This window comes from Hippocampus bargibanti, linkage group LG04 (assembly GCF_051943395.1).
Source record: "Hippocampus bargibanti isolate YZ-2025 linkage group LG04, ASM5194339v1, whole genome shotgun sequence".
Taxonomy (NCBI): Eukaryota; Metazoa; Chordata; class Actinopteri; order Syngnathiformes; family Syngnathidae; genus Hippocampus; species Hippocampus bargibanti.
The window spans coordinates 3,705,523-3,728,710 of NC_142737.1; the positions used below are offsets into that span (position 1 = coordinate 3,705,523).

Here is a 23,188-nt window from a genome sequence, read left to right on the forward strand (position 1 = left end):
TGGATGAACTCAGATTTGAATCCACGATCTCAGAATTTAATAGAATCCACATCTCATGGCTAAATCTCAGAGTACAGTGATACCTTGGCTTACGAATTTAATTGGTTCCCAGACAGAGTGTGTAAGGTGAAAAGTGTGTATCCCGAGAATTAATTTCCCATAGGAAACCATTCAAATGAGAATAATCCGTTCCCAGGTCCCCATAAAACATAATTTTCTACTTTCTAATTTTGTAATCCTTGCTTAAAACTACACAAAATATACATTATTTTACGTATAATAAATGTGCTATGGTTTTATAATTAAAGAAATAAACTGAACTGTATAATAAAGTCGTTCTATTTACCTTTGTGATGGTCGTTGATAGCTTGATGGAATGGAGTGGCCGCTTTCATCAGCATTAAACCCTTGATGAGGAATGTAGCCTTCTTCTTCCACCATCTTGAGGAATGACCCCTTGTAGGTGCTTTCTCTGCGATAATTTTACCTTATTCCTCATCAATTGTGTTCTGTTTAGTTGGGTTGATAGATTTTTGCATCAAGTGTACAGATGGCTTGTGCAGGTTATTTGTGGAGCATGATTGTTTGGACTTTTAACCTTGCAGTCTACACTCTGCCTTTATCAAAGTTGAAACTCTCACTGTCATCTGCCTGTCTTTAATATTTAAACCACCTCCCCTCACTGCTGCGTTCTTGACCAATCACGTGGCTTTAACCGAAGACTGGGGCCGCAGAATAGAGGACAAAAAAAGTCGGCAGCCATTTTCTTTTTGGAGACAGGCTTCACTCTCTATCTGTAAACCCCACACCCCTCACAGCTGCGTTCTTGACCAATCACATAGTTTTAACCGAAGACTGGGGGCGGGGAATAGAGGCAAAAAAACAGTCAGCTGCCATTGTGTTGTTAGAAGAACGGGCTCGTTAGCGAACTACACATCACTCATTGAGGCAGCTCCGTGTGTATCCCGAAAAATGTTTTCGTAACCCGAAAAGTTCATAAGCCAAGGTGTTCGGAAACCGAGGTATCACTGTAGCAGTAATCAAAGAAGAAAAACTCACTCTGTCGCCTTGGCGACCTGGGGGTCCTTCTATCTTGCTGTCCTCCCCTTGCCCGCCCTAAAAAGCAACAGAATCATCCAATTTCAAAAACGTGAATTGAGAATTACTCGTTCGGCTAACGCGGCAAATGTTTCTTTCAAAGAATGGCGTAATCATGTCCATATTACAGTGCGGGTGATTTCCAAGTGTTAGAATGAATCAACGTCTCGCTCTCTGTGGAACTCGATGACATTAATTGAACAATAACAGACGCGGGATGGATTTTATCCGGCATGTGTTGCGCACGTGTCAAATGAATAGATTAGCAAAAAAATGATGACAAAATTGAGAAAATAATTGGGAATAGTGAAAGGCCATGGCGAAATGAGAATATAAAAAGTGACTGGGACAATAGTTTCAATATGTCTTGTATCACGTCGGCTGCACGTTTTGGTTGTGGGGATTCAATCAAGCTCACATGTGAGCAGTATGATTTGGATTAGTCAACAAGCTATTATTTTCTGACAACAATACAGCCACGCGCATCCAAGATGTCTTAAAGATTTTTCAATCGGTTTTGTGACTCAAAATGTTCAACTTACTCGGATGATTGCACACGTAAATGCTAGCAAGTGTATTAGATGCGCTAACACAAGTGGAAATCCAGACAGCTATTTTACTGCGCATGCACACGTTATGCTTTTATTAATCCAACCGTACGCAGCGATAAAAAAATATATATATGCAGTGATACCTTGACTTACGAACTTAATTGGTTCCCAGACAGATTGTGTAAGGTGAAAAATATGTATTCCAAACATTTATTTCCCATAGGAAACCATTAAAATGAGAATAATCTGTTCCCAGGTCCCCATAAAACAATTTTCTCCTTTCTAATTTTCTAAGCCTTAAAACTACACAAAATATACCTTATTTAATGTATAATAAATGTGGTATGGTATTATAATTAAAGAAATAAACTGTACTACAGCAAAGTCTCGTTATATCGATATTCAAGGGAGTCCGAAAAAATATCGATATAACCGGAACTATCGATATATCCGACCCTGTTTGCATGTAATTTTCTCCTTGCGTGCATAGAAATAGTATCGATATATCCGATATCGATATAACGAGACTTTACTGTATATAATAAAATTCACTGCTGCGTTCTTGACCAATCACGTGGCTTTAACCGAAGACTGGGGGCGGGGAATAGAGGACAAAACAGTCGGCTGCAATTTTGTTGTTGGAAGAACGGGTTCGTTCGCGAACGACACATCACTCATTGTGGCAGTTCCATGCACGAAAAAAGTTCTTATGCCAAGGTAAAGTTCGTATGCCAAGGTAAAATTTTCATACATGTAACGTTCGTAAACCAAGTTCGTAAGCCAAGGGGTTCGTAAACCGAGCTATCACTGTAAATACGATTGAGGATGACTTTTGCTGGTTTGCTGTGAAGATAGTAGCGATTGGCGGCGGCATTGTCATTGGCTATAAACTGTTGAGAGCAACTGGATTTCAGCTGAAACGCTGTTTGGAAGATCGGTTCCCAATAAAAAAAAAAAAACATTCCCGTTGTCATATGCCGTACATTATTTGAAATGATTAGAAAAAAAAATATGGCGAAACGTATAAATTATGACAGTTTTTTTCCCTATCAATGCGACAACATTGCCTGCGTGTGTAGCTAACTAGCTAACTGTCTAACTGGCTATCTTAATTTTGATGTACATGTGTGTAAATTTTTGAAAAAAATTATAGTTAGGGTTCCTGTTACATCATAAATTATGACAATTGAGCTCACTATCAAGCTTCCTACCTAGACTATATATTTGCTATCTGTTAGTTATCTAGTAGCTATCTATTAGCGTTCTAGCTAGCTGGCTAGCTTTCTATCTGAGTTGCTTCTGGGTTGAGTGAACGCTGGCGCGTGTGGCTGCCGCTGCTCACACGCAGAAAAACTTATCCTCTGACTGAAAAGTGACCTTGAGAGTTTTGAAAGGCGCTTATAAATGAAATGTATTATTATTATTATTATTATTATTATTATTATTACTTCCGAACAATTTTCTCACAGGGCTACCTTAACCGACAATCGTTAGCCGCTGTAACGTGTAATAAGTGCGGAACGAATGGTATCCCAATGTACCTTTTCACCTTTTGGTCCTGGTGGTCCTTGTGAGCCGTGGAGTCCTTTGTGACCCTACAACAAGAGGAGCAGTCCGTTATTCGGACAAAGTTAACCTTTTACAATTAAATTACAGCTCTGTTGTCATTCATTGAATGAATATGAGGGAAAAAAAACTCAGAAATAGGCTGGCCACAATAAAAAAACTGTTGCGACCAATCAATTTCTGATGTGACCGACATTTTGGTCACCTCGTCAAAGGAGAACAAGTAAATGAACTAATTTGCCATCATTCCCGAATTTATTCGGGAATTGAAAAGTGTGACGTGGAGCGCCATTATCGAATTTGTTCTGGATTTGGTTTTTCCTTGCGGGGGGTGCGGAGAAAGCGCTGGTCAGACCTCTGGCAATGTTTTTTTTCCATGTATAGCACTTTGTTGTAGCTTCAGTTGTTGTTAATTGTATCGTAGTATGTGTTGATTGTATCGTACAGCTGGCCCAATTTTATGCTCAGATTACTACAGACCCATATAATTTAGGAATTAACTGTTTTTTTCTGATGAAAGAAGACAGTCAAAGGTTTCTTACGCTGAATTGAATGTTTATGTAGTCCTAAAACTTAATATTCTGTAGGTCCTGCAATTTTAGTGAAAATGACAAAAACCCTGTCATTGCATTTTGGACAGCCGCCCTCATTTCAAGCTCATATAACTCCAGACCCATATAATTTCAGAATTAACTCTTTTTTTTCCCGATGAAATAATGCATAATGCATAATATCACGATGCTGAATTAACTCATTCACTGCCATTTACGAATTTATTCGGGAATTGAAAAAAAAAATGACGTGGAGCGCAATTCCCGCATTTTTTCGGGTTTTGTTTTTTTTCATGCTTGGATGCCGATAAAGCGCTGGCCTTGGCCTCTGGCAATGTTTTTTTCTTTTCCACAAGGGGTCAGCATTTCCTTTTTTTCCATGTTAGCGCTTTGTTCCACCTGTAGCTGTTCTTAAAGCGCCATATAGCTCAATATGTATTATAATTGTATTTTGTACAGCCACCCCCATTTAAACCTCATATATCTCCAGACCCATACAATTTAGGAATTAACTTTTTTTCTGATGATATAAGAGAGTCTAAAGTTTCTTACTCTGAATTGAATGTTTATGTAGTCCTAAAACTCAATATTCTGTGGGTCCTGGAATTCAAGTGAAACTGACAAAAACCCTGGCACTGGAGTGGACACATATTCACACATCGTCTGGCAGTGAATGAGTTAAATATATGTTGTATGTATTTTTTGGGGGGTGTACTGTAATTTTAACAGGTTGTAAACTATTTAACTGTCAAATGGATCAGGTCATTCTATAAAGTCACAAATGGAACGCCCGGAATGATTCATTCTCCCTTGAGTGTAGCGACTGACAACCACAGAGCGGAACAATGTTTCCTCAGTGGCTAACAGCAATAATAGAAATCTAACAAAATCTCACTCTGGGTGATTGTTTTATCACTTTTACTCAAGCGGATTTCCTTTAAAGGACTACCGACGCCTCCGGACAAGTTGTGTCCATAATTTGTAAAATCACTTCAAATGACTTCTACTGAGCGTATTTTACAGATTCCACGGCGCTTAATATTCAGGAAGTCTTGTTTTCGAGTTGATGACGATGCCCTAAGTGACGTCACGTCTGGAACGCCCCTGACCGAGAAAACAACACACATTGCATTTTGGGTATTTTGTTTGGTCTAAAAACGTCTTGTTGATCCGTGTTGATGGCGAAATTAGTAGGAAAAAACATAAATAACGCGATGGTGAATCGTTGTGTGTTGCACCAGGACTACTATTTGATACTAGTTGACACAAATTCCCAGCAGACAAATCAGCCCATTTCCAACGGAGCTTGGGCGCCATCTTGTGCATTTTCGGGGAGCTACATTGCAGTCCAGACGCCTCAAAATGACACCGAAGGACTTTTTTAATCGATTGCAAACATTTATGCTTTCCTCTTCAGAACTATTTGAATTATATTAATAACTGGATGAGTAACAAGAAAGCCATTGTTTTGATTCTAGAGCAAGGCAAGACGTCCTGGTGTGATGTCATGAACAAGAACCGGGACCTTCTGAAACTCGGCATTCCACGTTTTTTGGGTATTTTAGATGCTATAAAACGTTTTTCTGATGTCAGTTAGGAAACAAAAAAAAATGTGTCGGTTGTCCTTTAAGAAAAAAAAAGTGATGATTTCACACCTCATAGCCTGGAATTCCCGATTCTCCCAGCTGGCCCATTCTTCCAGGATCACCCTGGGGAAATAAATCCACATTTAGTCCACTTTAACCCAAAATCCAATTAAGTCTGTCAGTCCAAAAGAGCCTTGAAAAGCGAATGAGTGTTTTACCACTGGACCTATCGTTCCTCTTGCTCCCTTCAGTCCAACAAATCCCGGCGATCCACGTTCGCCCATTGCCCCGCTCTCTCCCAGGTGACCTTGGTGTCCTTTGGTGCCCTGGCGGAGAGGCAGTCAATAAGCAGGTATGTAACGGGGGTGAAAACCCCGCCGACTTCAGTGGCAATTTCCAATTTACGATCGGAGAATATCCCGAGAAGTTATCTCTTTATCTGAAAGTGTTCAATCCCTTCCACTGGGATAGAAAATCGATTTGGAGGGGAAAGTGACTGGTGGACAAACCTTATCTCCTGCTTTTCCTCTTACGCCAATTTTGCCTGGTTTACCCTCTTGACCCTTTTTGAAAGTAGAATGATTTTAAGCGGACAAAAACAAGACGTCTTATTGATTGCGAGAATCCAATAGACATTTACCCTCACTCCCGACAGTCCGGGGGGCCCAGAGGGTCCATCCTCTCCTTTCTGGCCTATTTCACCCTTGTCTCCCATGGCACCTTCTGCGCCGGCATCCCCTTTCTCACCCTGAAGGGAGATCAGTGTAGCGGTGGAACAATTTATATCGATGTATGTGGCTCAGGGGGATAGTGATACTCGTGCTGATAAAAACAAACAATTGGACTTGATGAAAGTTACTCAAACATAAATCCTAATACACAGCAAATAGGCAAAACATTTTATCTTCAATAAACCACGGACATGAACATACATGTTAAGTTTCAGAAATCATAAATCGGGAGATTTTCGTACTCGCGACTCTGTGGTGTGTGTTAAAATAATGTGAGTGTTACAAAAGTGTAAATTAGAATTAAAAAAATCCCAAAACACGTTCATTGTTTATTTATGGATTCAATTGGTATAAAAAAATATATTTTGTTTTTTACATTTTCTTTTGTTTTACCTGACAAACGAACTGTCTGTATTGTGTCAATAGTTGCTTTATAAAGTCAGTATTGTGGTCAAAATCGTGAGACTTAAACGACCAAATCGTGAGACTTAACATGATGATACACACAGCAAATAGCCAAAACATTATATCTTAATAAACCACGACATAAAATTTGCCTTTGTATATTTTTTTCCTTAATTTAACAAAGCAAAATGAAATCAAGTAGAACAAAGGTTGGCTATGTGGTTTGTATGTTCTTTAGTTAGCTGGCGAGCTAGTTACCTCGTTAATGCTGTTTATTTTTATTATGTTATTTTAATCTTATTCTTTATTGGTTGGTTAGTTTGCCCATTATCTTGACAAGAAGCATCGTTGGCCAAGTGGGCACTACTAGGTCAGAACGTGAATATGCTAGTTTCCATGTTAATTTCTTCATATGTGGGTTTTTAATCGGTTGAATTCTTACTTTTATAAAATGGCCGGATAAGTAGTTACGGAAGTAGCTACATTAGCAACACCTGGTGTTAGCTAACTGTTTCATTTATTGGTTTACGATTTCGTTTCTATGCTAATTAGCTAGCGAAGTGTTCACAAGTGTAAGTGTAACACAAGTCACGCTATTTGACGGGAGTTAGAATACTCAATAAATATAGCCACAAGATCGTCTTTACTACGGTAGGTAATGAGTTAGTTGGCTAGCTTGTTACTTTATACTTTTCTGCATGTTGTTGTTTGGCTAATCAGAAAGTGTTAGCGATTTGGATAATGCGCTAGCTAGTTTAACAGTTGTTTGCTTCGCCTTATTGACAACAACGAACGACAAGATATAACTGGATTTGAACTCATTTGGTTCTCTTTTCTGAGTTTCTTGGACTGACTGTTGAGTTGAGTCAGATTTTGAGCTAAATATAAAAACGTAGTTCACACTTCTGTTCCATTTTATAGATATGATGCTTTACCTTCACTCCATCAGGTCCACTTGGTCCAGCCTCACCATCAATGCCATTCTCACCCTTAGAAAGATTTTTTATTTAAAAAATATAGATAATTATTTATAATTTAACTACTACTGTACATGCTATTATACACTCACATTTTCACACGACAGCTTTATTTATGATACTCACTCTTTGGCCAATCAAGCCCTGCTCTCCTATGTTGCCGGATGGACCGAGGTCACCCTGTGACCGAATAGTAATCCTTCAGGTAAGCTTAAGGTCTAAAAATGTCGCACATGATTCGACTGTGTGGTTGTTTCAAATAAAGTGGCTGATATGTACCTTGTCCCCAGGTTCACCAGACAGTCCACCATCGCCAGCCTTCCCCGGCAAGCCCTGAATCGATCAACAAACCAACTTTCAATCATCAGCACATATTCTGAAGCATGTTTTGTGATCAAACTCACCAAGGGACCTATCTCCCCCGTCGGCCCACCTGTTCCTGGAGGCCCGGCTGCGCCCTACGCATACACACACGCAAAGGTAGGCCATGAACGTGACGGTTTTGACAACCACTAAAAATGACAGCGAAGGAGGCGAAATGAATGTGTGAAAATCAATGGGATGGCGTGCGCGTGGGCCGCAAATTAATCTGCAATGGAAAGTGCTTTGAAAATCACGCACAAGAGTCTTTGTAAGTGATGGAGACGAGCCTGTTGCCTTGGCAACGCCGTCAAGACGGCGATATAACTGTCTAGGCAGGTATAGGATGTTGTGACTCATCGTCTCACTACTTGTCTAAATGGCGTTGACGAGACTCGGGTGCTAGAAAACGGATTATTCTGCTCAGCGTTTTCCTTTCGCAATTCTTTACAGTTTGTTTCCATAGCAGATGGGGAGGAAGGTGATTTCACAGCTACATGTTTGTTTATATGTCATACATTCCAGGACTGCGGCAATATAACTGGGGAAACTGTCAAGAGTTACGTGAGTGTTAACATACAGTAGGTGGGAATTTCGACACTTACTTGAGGGTTTCATAGTGACTCATTTGCCTTGAAATAACATACTGTATGTGCGATTCACAGAGGCTTGATGACAGACAATCGGATTGTGCATTATATATAATATTCCTCAGACACATGGTTCTTATCATAATAATAATAATAATAATAATAATAATAATACATTACATTTTAAGCGCCTTTCAAACCTCTCAAGGACACTTAACAGACAAGCATAGGTACTATAATAAATAAAATACAATCATAAAGAGAATACAATAAATAAAATACAATTATAAATAGAAACAAGAGATAGAGCTACACAGAAAATGCCATTTTAAATAGGAGGGTTTTGAGATGGGACTTGACTTATCTTGGAACAAAGAAATGCAAAGGACCAAAAAACAAAAACAAATTTGATGACAATTGATTAAAATATGACTTACGGCATCCCCGGCAAGTCCTTTGTCCCCTGGAGCGCCAGAGTGCCCTTGTGTGCCCTAAAATCAAGCACCTATTATTATTTATGAATAAAAAAAAACTGGTCTCTTGTAGTTAATGCCAGATAAGAATGGTCACGTACTGGAAATCCATTCGGACCAGCTTCACCGGGTTCGCCTAGCTTTCCCTGCAACACAATGAAGCAAAATTAATTTTAATCATATGTATATAATTTATCTGGATGTGTATAATAATTCAGGAGTGAACATTTGGAAAATGTTTTATTAAACCAGAATTCAAGCTCAAAATAGCCAATTACCATGTGTCTTGGCCTTGTCTATGAAAAGTCTGAAATTACCGTTTGTATTATGTACACAGTCATACCCCCCTCCCCCCCAAAAAATGTAAATAGTAATTATTTGTTTGTTTGTTTGTTTTTTAATTTTCTGACACTGTACCTCATGGCCAGCGTTGCCTGTCTTTCCTGGTGGACCATCAGGGCCCTGCAAAGTACAGATTCAAGTTATTTTCTTTCCACCTCCCCCATAAAAATCCCCCATAGTTAAACCGTTGCAGAGACGTGTACAGTGATACCTTGGCTTACGAACTTAACTGGTTCCTAGAAAGTGTGTGTAAGGCAAAAAGTGTGTATTCCAAACATTAATTTCCCATAGGAAACCATTAAAATGAGAATAATCCGTATAATATATCCCCATAAAACGTAATTTTCAAGCAATTACGTCAATTTTCGTAATTTTAAATACGATTTAAAACTACACTCAATATACCTTATTTTATGTATAATAAATGTGTTATGGTATTGTAAATAAAGAAATAAACTGTACTATATAATAGTCGTTTTATTCACCTTTGTGATGGTCGTTGATGGCTTGATGTAATGGATCGCTTTTTACATAAAGTGGCTCAAGGAGCTATTTCAGGCGCTCCAAGAACCGGCTCGTTCGCAAACGACACATCACTCATTGTGGCGCTCTGTGAGTTTCCCGAAAAATAGTTTGTATGCCAAGATTATATTGTCGCGAACATTAGACAATTGTAAAGGTGGTCACCTTTACTCCAGCAGGACCGTCTTCCCCGACTATGCCATCCGGACCACTCGGACCCTCAAGAAAAGAGAAGAAAAATATATATTTTTAAATCGTTCTGAAACATTGTGAGTAAAATGGCGGCTTTCACGGTCATTAGTTGGTGTGGTTTCAAACACAGAGTAATTTAAGTGGGAGCAAGTTTACCGCAATTTTGATAAACTTTACACAGTCCATGGGAAGTTTCTCGGAAAGGCCTGCTACGACCAAACGCATGATTCGGCAGACGCTTCAGATGCTGATGAAGCTTTACCTTGAGCAACTTCAAGCTGTCGAGTGTTAGAATCTTTCACACGAAGCGAGAAATTTGCCTCGGAGATCGTCGGCTGTGCTTTAAACTGGAGGATTGTGGTGAGCACCAGGTTTCGGAAATTATCTAACGTCGATTGGCTAGCCGTGGGCAATATGCTAACAGAGAGTACGAAACCAAAGTTCTCAAACGCTGATGTCTCATGAACATCAGACGTACTAAGTAAACATTAATCTTCATACGTACAACAGCTTAAAATAAAGAACAAGTTGCGTGCAAGCAGCCAAGTCGCCTCTTCAAATAGCCGTTCTATCCCTGAAAATGTGAAACTTAATGAGGATTTTTATCAGCCAGCGTATTAAGGAGATGTGTGTTTTAATTCTATTTTCCAGGGACCCGGTGTAATTTTCAACACTTATGGTGATCAGATATTGCATTTGTGATGTCAGGGGAGGATTGTTAAACTCATTTCCAAAATGAAATGCCTTCATTATCCGCGCTCGCTTTCAATTGTTCATCCAGTGCATCCGTTTCTCTCTCTCTCTTTGCCGCATCTCATTAGATCAGTTGAATAATGACAAAGGCAATAGACTTTGCACTCAACCGCCTCTCCTTGCTTCACCACATGTTCCTGACAGTATATCATTGACCCGATTCTTTTACGAAGGAGACGTGTGTTTTTTGGCAGGCACAATATCAATGTCCCGTGACGTGCGTGAATCTTTGAATTTACCGCAGATTTGTGATATATCTGCAAAAGTGATGTATGTTTCTTTTCCAAGACACATTAAGTTACTTACCTTAATGCCTTTGGGTCCTCTGGTGCCACCTGATCCCCGTAAGCCAATAGGGCCCTAACAATAGCAATATCCAAGATACACACTGTCAATACTGAAATTGTCTGGCAACCATTTCAAGATGTACCCCAAATTTGCACTATAGTAATCCAAAAGAAAACCCATTCAAATACTTTGACAGATCTCAAACCCATCAATGGTTGTGAGCACAGGTGTCAAACTCAAGGCGCAGAGGCCAGATCTAGCCCATCACCTCATTTTAGGTGGCCCGCATAAGCAAATCAAAGATGGCAACTTTAATGATGCAGGCTAAATCTCAACTTGAATTTCAAATTCTCATTTGTAATAAATAAGAGTTATAATAATCATTTTCGTGTTATCAAACACCTTATTACAGTAAGTTCAAACTTCTTTATCTGGTTTCATTCCTAACAACCCTATAAGGGAAACTGTATCTAAAATCGGGTCCGCAACAAAAATGAGTTAAACAACCCTATTTTGAGGATCAAGATAGGGTGCTTACTGGAATTCCTTCTGCCCCAGGCGGGCCAGTCTCTCCGGGTAATCCAGCGTGACCCTGAAAGAACAAACTCAAACTGCAGCGACTCACCTTTTAATATGTCGGACATGAATATTAAACGGGCTCAGTCTGTTCGCCTGAATGAATATTATCTGACTACCTTATCACATTATTGGGTAACAGAGCGTATGAAAGGGTTAAGCCGCACATAGCTAAGTAAGGACTGAGTGAACTTGGGACTCCTTACCATCGGCCCTGATTCTCCAGTTGGTCCGGGAGTGCCCATTTTCCCACGACCACCCTGTGTTGAAGGACGCATCATAATTACAGCATATGGTATCTACATTGAAGTCAGAGAAATTCTTGACTTTTTTATTTTGCTTTTGCCCCAAAAAATGGACAGCAAACTGATCCAAATTAAGACTGGCCAGCAAAAAAAAATGTGATGAGTAAAGAAAAAGACAAAGGTAAAAACAGACGAACCATTTCTCCTGCAAGGCCCGCCGCACCATTCGTCCCGATGAATCCAGGCAAACCCTGACAGAGTAGGAGAAAAGAACACTCCGTATAACTTATTTTGTTCATCACACAAGCATCTCGGTTTTGTAAAATAAACAGAGTCGTGCTGAGGTTCAACAGGAGTAAAGCATTTTTACCCTCTCGCCAAGATTCCCGACCTCTCCGGTTATCCCTGTCTCACCCTACAGAATGGAAAGTATGTCTCATTTGTCGGCGTGTTCGAGGAAAATGTAGCCATGGGCTGATCATACAACAAAAGAGAAGTTAGGATTGTGTACGCAGTGTCCTTCTGACCTTGACTCCATCCAGGCCTGTAAACCCAGGGAATCCTTGCCTCCCCGGCCTGCCCTGAATACAAAGTCAAAGTGACACAGAGAATGTGCTGTGGAATGAAAAAACACTCAGCATGCGTCCACTCGAATGGACGTTGTCGGTTGATTCGGTTCCCATTGCCTGGCCATTTGAATCTTGAATCTAAAACAGAGTCATGAGCCTCGGGCATTTCTATTTCAATGTGAAGGCAATGGTCACAAGCTATTTTACTCCCATGTCGCTAAAATCCATCTGGTTTTTGTCACCCGCGCCTTCCCTTGGTGAAACTGTAAAGTTGGTTTGCATCACAGGTTTAGCTCTCGACTGATTGGTTGACTAAAAACAGCCGACACTTTATGACCGAGTGGTGCAGTAACAGTAAAATACCAAGAAAGCAATAAGATACTGAGAAATCGACACTGATCCTGTACTACTTATTGGTGGAAATTGGGGTCAACTGATTTGCGATTGGTGCCATCAAGTCTGCCCTCACCTCAATTCCCGCTGGCCCAGCTGGCCCGATTGGCCCTTCATCACCCTGTTGAGCATAAAGTATCAAAACCCAGTGGAAGACACGGCCATCTATTCGTGATCAACCAAGGGGATGTTTCTCACAGTGGGTCCAGGTGTTCCTTGTGGACCAGGTAACCCTCGGATGCCTTGCCTCCCCTGGGAATCGACAACACCAAAAATCAACTTTTGCCACAATTTAGACAATTTGTTTACATGGATACAATACCGACTTTTGGCCCTTCTGGACCATTTTGACCTGACGCGCCGATATCACCTGGGAAACCCTAGAAAGAAAAACCAAAATCAACACTGTTACACTGTCATTCGGGATTTTAGTCCATGATATATTCATCTTGCTTTGTTCAAAACATGACGGAAACACGTCCTACCTCTGGGCCAGGAAGGCCTGCCAAACCATCTGGGCCTTTTTCACCAGTTTGACCCTAAAGACACAGTAACAGTCTGATGCAAAAGCAAATGGATCTGAGCCATACTTCAGTAGAACTGCCCAGTATGGTAAATAGCACCCTATCGCACTCCAGAGCTATATGAGACCAGAGCAGCCCCTAAGGTGTGACTCTTGCGTGACGTATCAGCACAGAAAAGTGACCACTGTGGGATACATTTAATTCTCTGCATACCTTTTTGTCAGCAAAATAACACAAAAACGTCCCAGACCATGTCATAAAGTTCAGTCAGATTTTTACTGGCCTTGCATGTTTTTTTTCCGGCAACAAGTTCAGAAATCAAAGGAGTGAGAGAACAATGTACCCTTCTGTTTTTGACGAGGAAGTGTGGCCAAACAAAGGGACTGACCTGGGGTCCTTGATTTCCAAACAGTCCCGGAGTACCAGGTTCCCCATGGACACCCTGTGAAAGTATGGGTTTTGAGTAACCATGCCAACCATTAACTCTCTTGGAACACACTGACCCTAACCAAAGGATCAAGTGAATCGAGCCAGGAATTTAAAAAGGCTAAAATTGAGCAAAATTACCTTGTCGCCTTTGAATCCTGCCTCTCCTGGTTCCCCTGGCAAACCGACGTCCCCCTGAGAGGCAAAACATACATGACACAAACAACAGTAACCATCAAAAACAATTAGAAGTACAGCGAACGTCTTGTTTTAGTCATCCAACTCAAGATGAATGCAGCATTTCAAACCTGTTTTACATGTGACTGCAGGATTGATGTTTTTTTTTAATGCAACCTGTCAAAATGTCCGATGGGAACCGTGGTTTCACTTCAGAGTGAGCGAAGTCCTGTCAATCAATTCAAAGTGACCTTAGACCACAACGCGCTACAACTCGAGCTTCAAGGGGCAGTCCCTTACCACAACCCGCATAACTCTTTTCCTGCCAAATATACAGTACTGGATACATTACATAGCATAGATCACAGCCACTGTAAAAGTAGTTGCAAAGGACCAAATAACAGGCACTTCAGATACCGCATGATCATTTTGTGGCTGCAAAGTAATCGGAGTACATGCAGAAGCTCTGTGTGAGTCATCAAAGATGTCAAAGCCGAATTTATGTTGAAAGAAACGTTGTCAAGTCCCTTAACTGAGCCTTGGTTTTTATACCTTTGGAAAATATTGATTGAATAGTGGAGGACTGCTACAGTTGCTTTTCAAGACATTATGAGAGCCATTTTACGAGCATTAAAAGCAATCCGGCGACAGTGTCCAACAGACCAAATAACATGGTTAACAAATAATCTACCTACGGTTATTTGGCAAACTCGGCCGGTTTAATGATGTTTGAGGACTAATAGTCTGAGAAGTACATGTGCATATCACCTGATCACCTTTCAGTCCATGTTCACCGGCGTTTCCCGGCACTCCCTTGGAAGCAAAAAGACAAATGGCTAAGAGATAACAAAGCCAAAGTGTGCTCCTTCCGTATCTCATCACCATGAAGTTCTTGTTTCAGGGTTTACCTTGAATCCTGGAAGTCCTGGTAAACCCATACTGCCAGCAGGACCCATCTCGCCCTTTGGAAACACAGAAGACAGATAAGGATCCACCACGGTTAAAATCACATAGTGTTAAATTGGCCGGAAAGCCTGTTGAAATACTTACAAGGAGACCAAGAACTCCGTGTGGGCCAGGAGCTCCAAAGTCACCCTGAAACAGAGAACGGAAGGACGAAATTAGACCCAAAGTTACACAAGTTAATCCGGTGCATTTTTGCACAGGTGTTTTGTTTCGGTTGGGCCCGCTGACTGAGGACTTGGCACGTGACACACAGAGACTTCTCTTGTCCTGGTCGTCAACCCGGCGCTCGCATACCATGTCCACATCCGCTCCAAAATCAGCAGAGGGATGGATGATAGGCGGCTCGCTGTGTCCTTCTCATCACCTCTATCTGGTTCTCCAAAGGACAACGGGAGATGAAAGCAGCCAAACGTGACTTACTCCCTACTCCAGACAGGAAGGGAGGCCATTGGGGGGGCTGACCTCATGCGAACAAAGGTCATCCTGGGAAGTGAAACTTAGGACGAGGCCTTCTGTTTTGCACGAATGAGAACATTGTGGCATCGGGACTACACAAAACCGACGTCCATAGGGGAATTTGGTCCCAGCTCAGAGAAACCACATTACGGCACTCAGGAGTGGTGCTCTCAATTCAGGTTTCTTTAGTCTTTGCTTTGACCATAACACCTAACAATCCAGCAGTTTGGTACGATAGCATCGTCAACTGATTCCGACAACGGCCCCCCCCATTCCTCATCTCCGGAAGTTTCCGTCACACGAGATGGACCACAGATGGCCGACCAATGAAGACAATCCCACTAGTATTGTTTCGACCACTGAGCAGAACCACTGAGACTCCGAAGAGCCAAATCTAGTAGCCAGGTCACATACGCCACCAAAGTGACATCAACATCACCGCATACGATGAGTGTCACTGCTCCCATGACAACAATTCTTCTGATTCGTATTCCGTCATTCCCTTGCCCAATAATGTTGTGCTTTCCAACTTTCGAAGGGGACTGTTTTTTGCCCTCCTCTAAGTACAGTGAACCCGATAAGGTAGAACTCCCCTGAGATAGTCTGATATTCTTCTTCACTCGTGCCCAACTCCAAATGGCCTTCAGCATACCTGAGAAGATCCAAGATCAGAGAGCATCAAAGACTGACTGTCTGCACAGTTTTTCTTTGGCGATTTGCGACTGTATCACAACACCTATTCCCCAAAATAAGAAACCGCCTCCACCAGGGAATGTCAAGAGAAACGAACATCAATATTCAATGAGAGTAAGACGATTCCAGAGCAATCTGACGCATTGTAGATGTTTTATTTGATCCCCTTCTTTTTCTACAGTTCTGTGACCGCTAAGAATGGTAAGATATCAAAACACAACTGCATAGTTCAGGTTAGATTGATTTTCATTTTCACTGCTATAGAACGTTAGCTAAGTCGGTCGGTTAGCGTGTCTGCTTCACATAAGTGAGGTTCTGGGTTTGAACCAAGAAGACGTATGTTCGGGTCCTTGAAGACTCCATATTGTCTGTGACCCTCATGAGGACAAAACGGGACCAAAGACTCGTATCATGGACCGTATTTTGAACCATTTTATTCCTGCCAATAATGCAGTATATAACCTACAACATCCGTTAGCATTGTCATTGTGTACTTACAGGGTTGCCATCAGGACCAGGGGGCCCTCTTTCTCCAAAGTCTCCAGGAAATCCCTGAGCAGAAAGACGAGGCCATTATGTAAGTTAGAGAGGGGGAAACAACTGTTTGTTTTTTGTTTTTTTTATATACAGCCTTGCCGTTATGGTTTCATTCAACTGCGCGTTAAGTGTTAAGACGTTTTCAAATTAAATCCAAGCAGAGACCATCCAATGCGCTTCCCGGGCTTTGTTTCAGACAGACTGGCAGGGAATATTTAAAAAGTGTCCAAAGCCACATGGTCAAAATATATATACATAAAAATCCATAGCCCTTTCAGTCATGAAATACTCCACTTTTTTTGTAGCTGGTGCTGTTGATTCCATTATGAAGGCAAGACCCCCTGCCTCCCCCCCAAAAAAATGATGCATGCTCATCAGCATGCCAAAGTCAACATGCACATCACAGGGAAACATCACACATGTCTGCAAAAGACAAGAATGATGACCAAGAGGAGAAAAAATAATGTGTTGTCTTCTGTTTGGTGATTAAAGTTCAAATCATTAAAAAAAAAAAAAAAGATACTCTTCATTTTTTTTCCCCCCGATTTTCTTTGTGCCTCTGATCTGGAACATTTGGCTGATGTGCATCAAGCAATAAGCGGTAATTGGTGCAACATGAAGCCCCCAGGAAATGTGGAAAATGTTGCCTCTCTCCAGAAATGCCAATAAATGTCTTGGTTTGATCAGAAACACATGCAAGACTTTCACAAATTGGCAACCTTTTTTTTAAAAAAAAATGAGTGGTTCCTCCTAAAAAAAAAGGAAAAAAAACACTCCAGACAATCGCTAATTAGGACTCTTGATTTAATGAGCAGCAGATTTGAGCGTATAACAACCCCGATTGTTTTAAAATGGCACATCTACCGTGCATATGTCTGCGCTTTTGTGCGCAAGCTACTCACTTTTGCTGATTTGGGGAAAATAAAACCAAGAGCATTACGCAAAACTAATGAGCTCACGGAGAGAGAAAAATAACTCATGACAAGGCGATGACGAGGTCGACTTTTTTGGGCACAACTGACACTTAGCGTCTTCAAACTGCAGGAAAAGCGTTTTTTTTGAACTGCACTTGGAAGACAAAAGCAAAGGACCGTACAATAAAAACATTCTTGGCATTCTTCGCCTCGTCGTGAAAGAAGACGCGCGCTTGTGATGTTCGCACGAGGTGATCGTTTCAGAAGTTTTAGGACATGGCTTGACTAAAATGATACTCTGGAAAATGAGGAGGATGAAAAGTGTGTGGAGAGAAAACTTTACCGGCCTACCCATCTCGCCCTTCCGCCCATGAACACCCGGAATTCCCTGAAACAAACACATTAACAAAGAAGCAAGTGAGCAAAATGGATTCCCTCTCATGAAATAATCACATACAGTAAAGTCTCGTTATATCGATATCGGATATATCGATAGTCCCGGTTATATCGATACTATTTCTATGCACGCACGGAGAAAATTACATGCAAACAGGGTCGGATATATTGATAGTCCCGGTTATATCGATATTTTTTCGGACTCCCTTGAATATCGATATAACGAGACTTTACTGTAATTTGATTTTAGAATGGATTAAATTTATATTAATTAAAAAAGAAAAAAAAAAACTTCTCGCTATATTTAGTTCAGTTGTATTCAACTTTGAAATGCAACGTATTTGCATTTGATGATTTAAAAATGCTTGTTTTTGAACTTTTGGGTATCATTTTACCAAAATGAGCAATAACTTTTACATTTGATCATGCCTCACCGCTGCGTTAATGCATATCATCATGTTGCTAAATAAAAAAAAAGAAATCCATGTCAAGAGAAAATAAAATGAAACCATGTCATGCTGAAGTAGATCGAAACTGTCAATCAAATATCGTATATTCATATGAATAGCATTTCAATATAATTTTGAGTGTGAAAATGTATTTAATTGTCTCGAGTGTATTTTTTTATAATGAAAGACAATACCGTCCTTTTTTTTTTTACCTCATTTATGCCGAGCGTGTTCATATGAACACATAAATTCATTAAAAAAATCTAAATAAAGTAAAAACACAATGTAAAATACACAATTAACAATACAATAATTGCATATAATGAACAATAATTAATGTGGCAAGAAACAAAATTAATGCATTTGAAAATGAATGTATCTGTGTAAATGTGTTAATTTTAGGGTTCTTGGAACTTGCTCACACCAGGTAGTGACAATCTGTCCGACATCTGAATTTTTTTTAATTATGACAATGCACTTTGTTCATAACTTTGCGAAACAAACATTAATTTCTGTATTTTTCGGTGTATAAGGCGCACTGCAGTATAAGGGGCACCCGCAGTGAATGGTGTATATACTTTTTTCCACATACAGTGATACCTTGGCTTACGAACTCAATTGGTTCCCAGACAGAGTGTGTAAGGCGGTGTGTAAAGTATGTATCCCAAAAATTAATTTCCCATAGGAAACCATTAAAATGAGAATAATCCGTTCCCAGTTCCACATAAAACATAATTTACTACTGTCTATCTTTGTAAGCCTTAAAACTACACAAAATATACATTATTTGGATTGGATTGGATTGGATTGGATTTGCCTTTATTAGTCTCGCAGTGGAGAAATTTACATTTTACAGCAGCAAAGTTTTATGCATAATAAAGGTGCTATGGTATTATAATGAAAGAAATAAACTGTACTGTATAATAAAGTTGTTTTATTTACCTTTGTGATGGTCGTTGATGGCTTGATGGAATGGAGTTGCCGGTTTCATCAGCATTAAACACTTGATGAGGAACGTAGCCTTCTTCTTTCCCCATCTTGAGGAATGATCCCTTGTAGGTGCTTTCTCTGCGATAATTTTATCTAGTTCCTCATCAATTGTTTTATGTTTCTGGGTTGATAGCTTTTTGCATCAAGTGTACAGATGGCTTGTGCGGGTTGTTTGTGAAGCTTGATTGATGGAATATTTTAACCTTGCAGTCTACACTCTGCCTTTGAACCATCAAAGTTGAAATTCTCTCACTGTCGTCTGCCTGTCTCTTTAATGTTTAAACCACATCCCCTCAGTGCTGCGTTCTTGACCAATGACGTGGCTTTAACCGAAGACTGGGGGCGGGGAATAGAGGACAAAAACAGTCGGCTGCCATATTCTTGTTAGGAGAACGGGCTCGTTCGTGAACGACACATCACTCATTGTGGCAGCTCTGTGTGTATCCTGAAAAATAGTTCGTATGCCAAGGTAAAATATTCATACATTTAACGTTCGTAAACCGAAAAGTTCGTAAGCCAAGGGGTTCGTAAACTGAGGTATCACTGTACACCGGAAAATAGATCATACGGGGGCTAACGAATTTAATCTCTTGGCTCTTTCAGAGCAATCTCACAGACACTCACTCTCTCGCCATCAAGACCAGGCAGGCCAAAGAGCCCCGGGATGCCGATGTTCCCCTGAAGAGATTAACGTCACAAGTAAGGAAATGCATCTTTTGGCCCGGAATTTTGTTTTAGACGCTGTTCAAGACGAGCGGGGCCTTGAGGCCAGTGTATATGCCCATGGACTGCATGGTGCTGGCTTCCACGATGTAGTCCAAGGGCACATACCCTCGCGTCAAGAATCTCCGATGACCTTTGCGTCCGACCTGCTCGGTAGAGAAAAAGATGTTACACAAAAACCTCATTCAAATCTATCCTGGTGCATCCACGCAAATTCTGTGACAATTTCATGAGTCGTCTGTTTGATACTAGCATTGAACTCACCTTGATTCCCTTTGGCCCCGGATCACCTATCGGCCCAGGTAAACCCTGAATGGACAAAAAAATAGATCACAAAGTGTGTTTGTGAATCCAACTATCGGAATTTTCAATTTAATATTCCAGTTGATGAATACGTTTTCAGGGAAGTCGCTGCTTTACTGTAGTATACTTTTACAATAATTTTACAATTAAGATACAAAATGTTTGCTGTGTAATTGCAGGTGTTAATGAGAGGAAAAAGTTCATACCAAAAACTGGTTTGAAATATCAACTGAATCAACCAACCAAAAAATAAAAAATAAAAAAGTAAAACGATATTTTAACCAAATTCACTACATGAGTGAGGTCTCTGAATGTGCCCATTCAGATACCTCACTCCTGCTGTTATTTCAGTTTGAAGTCTACTTTTTATTAATAATAATAATCATCCATTTGATTTCTCAGCGCCTTTCAAAACTCTCAAGGTCACTTTACAATCACAGGATATTTTTTTCTGTGGGTGAGCAGCGGCAGGCACACGCGCCAGTGTTCACTCAACCAGGACGTAACTTGGATAGAAAGCTAGCTAGCTTTTTATTGCTTTTTTTTTTTTTTTTTTTTTGAAAAGTTGAAGTGGGAAATGTAGTTAGGGGGACATCTCGTGTTCAAGTGTAACAACTTTTTCTAAACCTATCAGAAAAGGTGGTCCTCACTCCATATCTGGACCTCACAAAAAAACGTAACAGGAATGTGTGTGTATGCATGTATGTGTATATCTGTGTGAAACAATGACAATGATGATTTTTTTTCTGTGTGGCCCTGGTCAACCAACCCTGCAAGACTAGATTCACTGCACCTGCCTGCCAGGATAACCTTTGACCCCGGGGCTTCCATCTTCTCCCCGTGTACCCTTGGGAGAAAAGGAATGAAAGAGAGATCAGCGCAAAAGTGGCACCAGGAAGAAGGTAAGTCTTATTTAACGTGCGCTTGTGTTTTGAATTGGAAATACATTTTGTTGCGGTAATGGGTCATCTGTGGTATGTACAGATTATTTGTGATGATTACTTGAGAAATTAAAATTCAAATATTCCCCATCAATGAGCTGGAATTCTCCACAGCAAATCCACTTGGGAATCTTGTTGAAAAGGAATTGCAAACTTCCAAAGATTATTTTATGGAGAATCCAAAAAAACAGGCTGTTCCGTTTACTCAGTTCAAAATGTTTCCTTATTCAATAGCCACAAGTTCTGCTGGAGCAAAGTCATTTATGTGCAATAAAAACATTTTGTATGATGTTATAAAAAAACAACAACAACTGAAGGCATTTTTTGGTACAATAAACCATTCATTGTTTAAATAAAAATAAGGAATGTGATCATCGCTCATCACCCTAGTCAAAAAATTACATCATATTTAAAAATCAAATTCTTCCTAGGGAGGGTCAGGATGCCATTTTGGTCACTATTATTATTATTATTAGTAGTAGTAGTAGTAGTATTTTATTTTTTATTAGTTGTAGTAGTTGTAGTATTTTGATTATTATAACAACTATTGTAATTATTATTATTATTGTTAATAATAATATTATTAATATTGCTACTTTTATTATTTGTAATAGTAGTACTATATAAATCAATCTGTATTGTAGTAGTAGTATTAGTAGTAGTGATGGTATTATTATTATTATTGATAATAATAATAGTTGTATTATTTGTAGGAGTAGTACTATAAAAATCAATATGTATTGTATTCTATTGTATTGTATTGTAGTGGAGTAGTAGTGATGGTGGTACTATTAATATTCCTAATATTATTATTACTATTAATATTTGTAATAGTATTAATATTATTCATGTTATTAATATGATCAATATTAAGAGATTTATGATTATTTGGAGTGGTACTACTATATAAAACAATATGTATTGTAGTAGTCGTATTAGTGTGAGTAGGAGTAGTAGTGGTATTATTATTATTATTATTAATAAATATTATTATTATTATTATAAAAACTGAACACTTGTATTGTAAATTCAAATTGCTGTGGACTGAAAATTTCCCCATTGTGGGATGAATAAAGGTTTTATGATGATGATGATGATGATGATTATTATTATTATGATTTTAATGAATTATAATTGTTTTTGTGGTGATTTAAAAGCAAGGTTTTTCCCATTTTTCATGGCTGGCAAATTCAAAGGCGTCAGCGTGTCGCTCACGTGTGCATCCAAAGCTTGCAGGAAGGAAGGAAGCTAATTAGCGGGGAGATTGCTCAAGATTTGGGAGTGTGGGAGAGCATCAACTTAGCCTCCGGTATCCGATGCATTTATAGCCCACTTGTGTGTTTGCCAGCAGCCTCTCTCTCTCTCTCTCTCTCTCTCTCTCTCTCTCTCTCTCTCTCTCTCTCTCTCTCTCTCTCTCTCTCTCTCTCTCTCTCTCTCTCTCTCTCTCTCTCTCTCTCTCTCTCTCTCTCTCTCTCTCTCTCTCTCTCTCTCTCTCTCTCTCTCTCTCTCTCTCAGTTTCTCTCTCTCGCTCTCTCTCTCACATTTTTTTTCACATTGTCTGGGAGTGAATGTGTTAAAAAATCACAATGTGTACACAGGAAAATAACAAGGAAAAAGAAATACTCACTGGTTCTCCAGGCAGACCAGCAGGGCCAGGATGACCCCGTTGACCCTGTTGACAACCCCCCGGAAAACAAAATAAATACATTAATTAAATAATTGGTAAGAAATTGAGTCCAGCGGTATGTAAGTGAGCTATGCGCTTTGGAATTTCCCAATGTTGCTACTTCCTGATAAAATGAGCAGAGCCCGGTCAATGAAATATTCACTGATATGACTTTCTACATTGACTCAGTGAGCCGTTTGCACTTGGACGGAATTTCAAGCTAATTGTGTTCCTGCGTTCCTGTCTTCAAACAATAGAA

General features: G+C 39.9%; 1 protein-coding gene and 1 long non-coding RNA gene across 4 annotated transcripts in view; one reads left to right on the forward strand and one right to left on the reverse strand.

Moving 5' to 3' along the window:
* LOC148898750 (uncharacterized) overlaps positions 1 to 23,188 on the reverse strand; it is a 60,073-nt gene that overhangs the window by 13,656 nt on the left and 23,229 nt on the right. For all 3 annotated transcript variants that reach the window (XM_088993586.1, XM_088993585.1, XM_088993587.1), the window contains 35 exons: positions 22,891 to 22,935; positions 21,116 to 21,169; positions 20,284 to 20,328; positions 19,921 to 19,974; positions 17,805 to 17,849; positions 16,509 to 16,562; positions 14,946 to 14,990; positions 14,804 to 14,857; positions 14,664 to 14,708; positions 13,860 to 13,913; positions 13,681 to 13,734; positions 13,254 to 13,307; positions 13,095 to 13,148; positions 12,967 to 13,020; positions 12,845 to 12,889; positions 12,334 to 12,387; positions 12,177 to 12,221; positions 12,004 to 12,057; positions 11,768 to 11,821; positions 11,524 to 11,577; positions 11,004 to 11,057; positions 9,918 to 9,971; positions 9,306 to 9,350; positions 8,990 to 9,034; positions 8,853 to 8,906; positions 7,870 to 7,923; positions 7,745 to 7,798; positions 7,592 to 7,645; positions 7,424 to 7,477; positions 5,993 to 6,100; positions 5,862 to 5,915; positions 5,571 to 5,678; positions 5,422 to 5,475; positions 3,191 to 3,244; positions 1,060 to 1,116 (listed from right to left, as the gene is read on the reverse strand). In XM_088993586.1, coding sequence (XP_088849712.1) covers positions 1,060 to 1,116; positions 3,191 to 3,244; positions 5,422 to 5,475; positions 5,571 to 5,678; positions 5,862 to 5,915; positions 5,993 to 6,100; positions 7,424 to 7,477; positions 7,592 to 7,645; positions 7,745 to 7,798; positions 7,870 to 7,923; positions 8,853 to 8,906; positions 8,990 to 9,034; positions 9,306 to 9,350; positions 9,918 to 9,971; positions 11,004 to 11,057; positions 11,524 to 11,577; positions 11,768 to 11,821; positions 12,004 to 12,057; positions 12,177 to 12,221; positions 12,334 to 12,387; positions 12,845 to 12,889; positions 12,967 to 13,020; positions 13,095 to 13,148; positions 13,254 to 13,307; positions 13,681 to 13,734; positions 13,860 to 13,913; positions 14,664 to 14,708; positions 14,804 to 14,857; positions 14,946 to 14,990; positions 16,509 to 16,562; positions 17,805 to 17,849; positions 19,921 to 19,974; positions 20,284 to 20,328; positions 21,116 to 21,169; positions 22,891 to 22,935 — 1,920 coding nt within the window. The remainder of the gene's footprint in view (positions 1 to 1,059; positions 1,117 to 3,190; positions 3,245 to 5,421; positions 5,476 to 5,570; positions 5,679 to 5,861; positions 5,916 to 5,992; positions 6,101 to 7,423; positions 7,478 to 7,591; positions 7,646 to 7,744; positions 7,799 to 7,869; positions 7,924 to 8,852; positions 8,907 to 8,989; positions 9,035 to 9,305; positions 9,351 to 9,917; positions 9,972 to 11,003; positions 11,058 to 11,523; positions 11,578 to 11,767; positions 11,822 to 12,003; positions 12,058 to 12,176; positions 12,222 to 12,333; positions 12,388 to 12,844; positions 12,890 to 12,966; positions 13,021 to 13,094; positions 13,149 to 13,253; positions 13,308 to 13,680; positions 13,735 to 13,859; positions 13,914 to 14,663; positions 14,709 to 14,803; positions 14,858 to 14,945; positions 14,991 to 16,508; positions 16,563 to 17,804; positions 17,850 to 19,920; positions 19,975 to 20,283; positions 20,329 to 21,115; positions 21,170 to 22,890; positions 22,936 to 23,188) is intronic.
* The window catches only part of LOC148898751 (uncharacterized), a 41,907-nt gene continuing 26,251 nt past the window's right edge, over positions 7,533 to 23,188 (forward strand). The window contains exons 1-5 of the long non-coding RNA XR_016114630.1: positions 7,533 to 7,670; positions 7,756 to 7,945; positions 16,511 to 16,587; positions 19,900 to 19,995; positions 21,100 to 21,224. This is a non-coding gene — a long non-coding RNA (uncharacterized LOC148898751). The remainder of the gene's footprint in view (positions 7,671 to 7,755; positions 7,946 to 16,510; positions 16,588 to 19,899; positions 19,996 to 21,099; positions 21,225 to 23,188) is intronic.